This window comes from Fomitiporia mediterranea (assembly GCF_000271605.1).
Source record: "Fomitiporia mediterranea MF3/22 unplaced genomic scaffold FOMMEscaffold_16, whole genome shotgun sequence".
Taxonomy (NCBI): domain Eukaryota; kingdom Fungi; phylum Basidiomycota; class Agaricomycetes; order Hymenochaetales; family Hymenochaetaceae; genus Fomitiporia; species Fomitiporia mediterranea.
The window spans coordinates 1,150,551-1,156,573 of NW_006760401.1; the positions used below are offsets into that span (position 1 = coordinate 1,150,551).

At 46.0% G+C, this 6,023-nt stretch overlaps 3 protein-coding genes across 3 annotated transcripts; 2 read left to right on the plus strand and 1 right to left on the minus strand.

Annotated features, from left to right (window-relative positions):
* Positions 1-338: 338 nt before the first annotated feature.
* Positions 339-1,371, plus strand: FOMMEDRAFT_96837 (uncharacterized protein; the record flags this gene model as incomplete). The annotated part of the gene is made up of 3 exons (XM_007271226.1): positions 339-539; positions 597-1,079; positions 1,168-1,371. 3 exons carry the CDS (start codon positions 339-341, stop codon positions 1,369-1,371), a joined length of 888 nt encoding a protein of 295 aa, XP_007271288.1.
* Positions 1,372-2,075: 704 nt separating this feature from the next.
* On the minus strand, positions 2,076-3,241 carry FOMMEDRAFT_149221 (uncharacterized protein; the record flags this gene model as incomplete). Its single annotated transcript, XM_007271316.1, has 4 exons — positions 2,076-2,513; positions 2,616-2,767; positions 2,827-2,976; positions 3,059-3,241. 4 exons carry the CDS (start codon positions 3,239-3,241, stop codon positions 2,303-2,305), a joined length of 696 nt encoding a protein of 231 aa, XP_007271378.1. The 3' UTR covers positions 2,076-2,302.
* A 911-nt stretch (positions 3,242-4,152) lies between these two features.
* On the plus strand, positions 4,153-5,547 carry FOMMEDRAFT_161871 (chitinase; the record flags this gene model as incomplete). The annotated part of the gene is made up of 9 exons (XM_007271317.1): positions 4,153-4,193; positions 4,253-4,343; positions 4,394-4,453; positions 4,510-4,523; positions 4,578-4,933; positions 4,989-5,074; positions 5,132-5,153; positions 5,209-5,429; positions 5,485-5,547. 9 exons carry the CDS (start codon positions 4,153-4,155, stop codon positions 5,545-5,547), a joined length of 954 nt encoding a protein of 317 aa, XP_007271379.1.
* Positions 5,548-6,023: the final 476 nt, after the last annotated feature.

Here is a 6,023-nt window from a genome sequence, read left to right on the forward strand (position 1 = left end):
ACCTCTCACGTGTTACTACAATACATAAACCATGCCTGTGGCCGACAAGGAACACTCATCGTTCTCCCTCCCGCCTCGACTACTTCTTTCCGCTTTTCTTCATCGTTTTCTTTCACTTTTCTTTCATTTTACACCCTTTTATACGCTGCGCGTACAGGCCTTTCTTATCGCTTCAGACAGCTCTCCAACTCGACAGGCTTGCCTTCGGTCGTTTGCTCAGCAACCACTCTTAATCCACATTCGTTATTCAAATTCAAGGGGGACCTATCTGATCTAAAATGAAGTTCGTTGACACTATCTGTCTCGCTACGCTTGTTGCATCAGTAGCAGCTCTGCCGATGCAGGCTGTGAGGCGTCAGAATGGCGGCGCAGACGGCCTCTCGTTTGCTCAAATCGACGCTCTGACTCCACAGTTTGGACATGCTGCGAATGTCAACCCGACTGGCACGGGCGATTGCGACGGTGCTGTTAACGGTGCCGACGGAAAGCCCATCAAAGTGCCTTGTTCTTGCCCTCCGGACCGGACCACGTTTATTAATGTATTTATTTTTACGGTTTTCTACCTCAATAAATATTAATTGAAATTCTCTTTCCAGAGCCTCATCGGAAACCTCAATGCCGGACACGTTGTGAACAACCCGAGCGTGGGCATCTCGTTCCCGACAGACAACTCCATTCCATCAATCCAGGCGCGTTTCAACGCCGCGTCAGTTACACTTCAGAACTTGAACGGAGCGGGTAAAGGCTGCCCACAGGCATCCACGACTTGGACTGCACAATTGAATGCCATCCTTTCTGGTGCTTCGTCGCCCGCTAGTGCCCCCCCTAGTACCACCGCTCCCGCACCAGCTCCCCCGGCGTCATCCTCCACCACTACTGCACCTGCATCTACGTCAACTGTTTCTGGTGCAAATGGTCTCTCGCTTGCTCAAATTGATTCGCTTGCCCCAGACCTCGGCTTCCAAGCCGGTGTTAACCCAACCGGCACCGGTGATTGCGATGGAGCCGTCAACGGCGCAGACGGGAAACCGATTAAAGTGCCTTGCTCATGCCCACCTGCACGGGATGTCTTCATCCAGGTATGTTTCAATTCTCTTATCACAATTACGCTAAATTTAGCTCTTTCATTTGTTTACTAACTCCCTTGCTTTTTCTTCCTCTGTATAGTCTCTCGCAGAAGACATCGCTGCTGGCCACGCAGTACACAACCCTAGTGTAGCAGTTTCCTTCCCAACTGACGACTCAACGGCTTCTCAAATCACGCGTATCCAGGCTTCACTTGTCGCGCTACAGAATTTGAACGGAGAAGGTGTAGGTTGCCCGGCTGCTAGCACGACGCTTTCTGCCCAGCTTAAAGCCCTGACTGGCTGAAGAGATGCATTAGCATTAGCTCACTTATGAAGTATTTGCTTTCTTATGCTTGCTTGTAGTGCTGTGTATTTGCGATTCTTTGTTCAATAATGCTTCTCTTTCTTCTTCTGTTGCGTGATTTTTGGAAAAGGATACCCTTGATTTGTTAGGCTTGACTTTGTTTTGTTTTGGAATGAATTAATTTGCTACTGGGAACGTACTGTTTTCCATGCAACTTGTTTGTGTTTGTGCATTAGCATTTTATCTGCAACTGGATCATCAATTTCCTGGTTCTCCCACTGCACTCTTGGACACAGCTCTAGACTGCAACGAGGAACAGCATACGAGTTGTTAAGCTGAGCACAGTTTGGCACAGCAATACACAACTACACATGGACGACTTAATGCTGTATTATCTAAAGCCCTAACTCACTGTATGAGAATACATAATATGCATCTCTTGTACTATTATGTTATGTATACAACACTTATAGCACTGAATGAGTTGTTTCCCTCACTAGCATTCTTACCAAGTCCAATTGTATGGAGTATATAGTATATACTAGCTCTGAGTGTGTAATATCGTTGTCCCTATATAACTAGTGATTAGACTTGCTATTTATTTCAATTCGTGAAATACAATAGGAAATTCTGTGCCATATTGCTCAGAATTTAGCTATACCATAGTAGGCTTAAACATGTCATTCCCTTTCCTCAGAAGGACCAACAAAATGGATTGTATAAGTATGTATGATATATGAGAAGTGAGTGTCCATCTAAGTACTTAGTAATGCAGTCTGCAGGTGCAGGACAAGCAGGCCCAGAAAGCACGGGAAGTTGTACTTTCTATAACGCACGCAAAGCATTTGTAGCGTAGTCATCATCTTTATCCGTCATCCTTCAACTGTGTCGCTCTCGACAACGACAAAAAAAATATTGCTTGCAATATACGTCACAGGTCAAACGTGCCAATTAGTTTCTTAATCTCATCCACGTCCATGCCTCCCCCATCGGGATCTGCAGCTTCGATACACCGGGCAACAGCAACAGTATGTTTTGGTGACTTGGTATTTATCCACACACGTCCGTTCATACCCACTGCTGTCTCGAGTGGAAACATCGAGCCGAGCAAAGGAAGAAGGAAGTATTTCGGATCTAGCAACCTGCGTGGTATTGCAAGCATAATTCGCGGGCAGTGAAAATATGCGAGGTCAGGCCGTGACTGGCAGGTGAGTTTGCTTGCTCAAACATGGGATGGGACTTACGAGCGACACATCCCGAGACTACATCGAACGAGGAAGCCACCTTTGAGCTCACCGAAACCTTCAGACTTGCGAGTTTGAGCATCGAAACATTCGAGTTCAGGTTCCATGTCTTTATGTGCTAACGAAACACGAGCGTAGATCAATGAGTTAATCTAATCACTTCCAATGAGCACGCTGTCCACTATAGAAAAGAGAGGTAATAATGAGTGACCTTGAAGTTTGGTTTATTCCGTTTTGTCGCACCCTCGAATGCGTACCCGTCCAGACTCGCCATATGCGCACCACCGATATCTATCCGCCATCCTTCACCCGCCTTCGCTATTACCGTTCCGACGACATATTCCTGAGGCGCAGGGACATACTGATAAATTCACAAAGAACCGGATACGTCTTGAATCAGCCTTTTGAAACGTATTGCAGACACAAAGTCGAAGAGGGCGCACCCGACGAGAATTACTCTCGACCCACCACTTGCTTCCATTCGCCGAGTGATTCAGCGCCCCGGCGCGTGTGGAGATGATATTAGATGTACCAGTCTGGTCTGAGAGTACGAGCAGGCCAGGTCCGAGCTTTAGATTAGCGTGTTTGGCGTCGACGAGCTCGCCGGGCAAGGTGGTGGTAGCCATGTACAATTTTGAAAAAGTACTCGCGACGCGCCTCTTGAACTTGATCTTGGACCGCTACCTTCACTGCTCACTCGTCTGGCTTGACGCATCGCTGTTCATCATATTCTTGCCACTATCTGAAATGAGAAGCCTTATTTTCCCTGTGCTAAACCCTGTCTACCGCTTGGAAGATAAGACCAAGGAAAAGACTAGGGAAAAACAAGTCGACTCTCTGTACTTTCGAAAGTAACCTCATGCCAAGATCCGAGGCTCGCTCGTGTCTTTCTTGCTTGCTTTGACTCCCCCTCTCCGTTGCACTCGACGACATGCAGACGTGTAACTGGTTGACAAGCAAACAGTCCGCGTTGACCGAGTCATGAACTCTTTTTCATGAACGAGTGCTATCTATAGCAGAGTTTGCTACATCACATAAATAGCTCAAATATGCTCACCGAAAAATTCGTATATCGTGGACATCCGCTATATAAGTCGTCTATTGCGACTAATCTAACTCAGTTTGTTACCTGCCTTCGCAAATGACGGGGGCCTGGTCTGTAGCTTTCCGTATGGCACGTGTCGACTCACGAAAAATTGGTCTCTCTTGTCGTCTCGCTCCCTAGGCCTCTGCGCAAAAGTGCGACTGAAACGTTACGGCTCGCTCGGGGCACGATTCATTTGCATGGCTTCCTATGTTTTTTTTGGAACAGAACCTCCTTGTATAGCGATCCGGCAGAGTATTCTTGGGTTCATTTCGGATATCTTGCAATTCTGCAGTCAACCTGTCCAATGTGAAGTCATCGTTTGGTGTGATGAAAATGAGCATTGTCTCTCCATCCGAAATAGGTCTATGAATCCCATTGGCTTGCCTGTGGACGTCTCATTGCATGTGCCATTCCAGAGTGCATTTTCTGTCCTCTGCAAGGGTATAAGATATGGAGAACCGTCCTGCCAGATGTCTCCATTCACGTTTCAAGTAAGTAGTAGACGGGCGACAACGCATTAACCGGTTTCTACAGCTCAAGGCACTCTCAGGATGCTTGTCAAGTCTCTAGCTTCGTCAGTTGCTCTTCTTTCATCTCTTTGTTTTGTAGCTGGTGCTCCCCAAGCTTCGTCTGGAGCGAAGGTCGGTCCTTAACAATCTTCTGTCCTAGACTAGACCTTGACGAAGTGTAGTTCGTTATTTACAGTGACAAGACAGTAGCAAATGTTCTTCCTGATGTGTCGCAGATTGAGGTCAGTTACTCTGTCCCCGCCTAAGGCGACACGACGTACTAACTGTTATTTCTCAGGGTTATAATGTCTTGTTCGTGCGATAAGTTTTACGGAATTTTGTTCAATCTAACGGCATCCATCTTAGCGCTTTGTCTTTCCTTCTGAGTACCGGTGCAGCTGATCAGGCCAAAGGCTGGCAATCTTTGGACGCTGGCAAGAGAAAGGATCTTAAGAGTGCCTACAATAAAGCAGGTATCAAACTCATGGTCTCTGCTTTTGGAGCAACAGAACAACCCACTACGTCTGGTGTCGACGCGACAAAGACTGCTAATGATATGGCTAACTGGGTAAAGCAGTACGACGTCGATGGTATCGATGTTGACTATGAAGACCTTACTGCTATGAATGCTGGTGATGGTAAGGCTGAGGCATGGCTTGCGACTTTCACGAAGACATTGCGTGGTCAGCTCCCTCAGGGAAAATACATTATCACCCATGCTCGTGAGTAGTCTGTTCCGTCAATTAAATTTTCATTACTCAGTTTTTACATCATTAGCTCTCCCACCTTGGTTCAACAGTGAGACCTACAAAGGTGGAGGATACGTGAAGGTCAACAAGGAGGTTGGCAACATGATCGACTGGGTAAACTTCTCAAACTTCATTTGTATTCCTAATCCCTCGCTAACATATCCAAATAAGTACAACCTCCAATTCTACAACGGTAAGTAAATCATTCCTTTGGAGATGTACTTTGTCTGACTTCTCTTCTTCTGCAGATAATGACTACACTGACTGCAACAGCCTCCTGACCTCATCAAAGACCAAGACTTCCCTATTTGAGATCGCTAAGACTGGAGTTGACCAGAACAAGCTTGTCCTCGGCAAACCCGCAACATCAGCAGATGCAAGCAACGGCTTCATGGATACCAAGACTCTTGCTGGCTGTGTTAAGCAAGCGAAAGGCAAGGGGTGGGAAGGAGGCGTCATGGTTTGGCAGGTATGCTTACATTCTCTATTGGAACGCGAAAATCATGTTACTCACTCGGTTGTAGTATCCCAATGCTAACTCTCAGTGGATTAAGGATGTCCGAGGTGACGCATTTCCTACTAAGTAGGCGCACGTTGGTGTGATTCGAACACTCTGCATCGGCACGTCTTACATTAAAGTAGTATATCGAGTAGCTCTCGATGCTTTCTTATAGAATCTTCTTGTAATCAATATCTCATCCTTTCTTACTATAAGTCATATTAAACAATAACAGAATTATCCTTTCACTAAATAATGAACAAAGGCCTCTCGTTCAACAAAAATAAGAATTAAAAACACTATAAATCTATTTGACTGCTAGTCTTTTGCAGTAAACTCTGTTACAGATGGATGGAAAAGACGAAAGAATACTCCTCGTTCATGGTTAGACATGCTGTCGTTTGAGTCATCCGTTCTGCACGGCCATCAAACGACAGCCTGAGGGTTACTCCATCTGTTGCATAACCATCATTAGACTTTGCACAAAGAACCCGTCCATGAATAAACGGAAGCAAAATACATACTACTAGTTCTCGAACGAGCCAGAACTGCAAAAATCGAGCA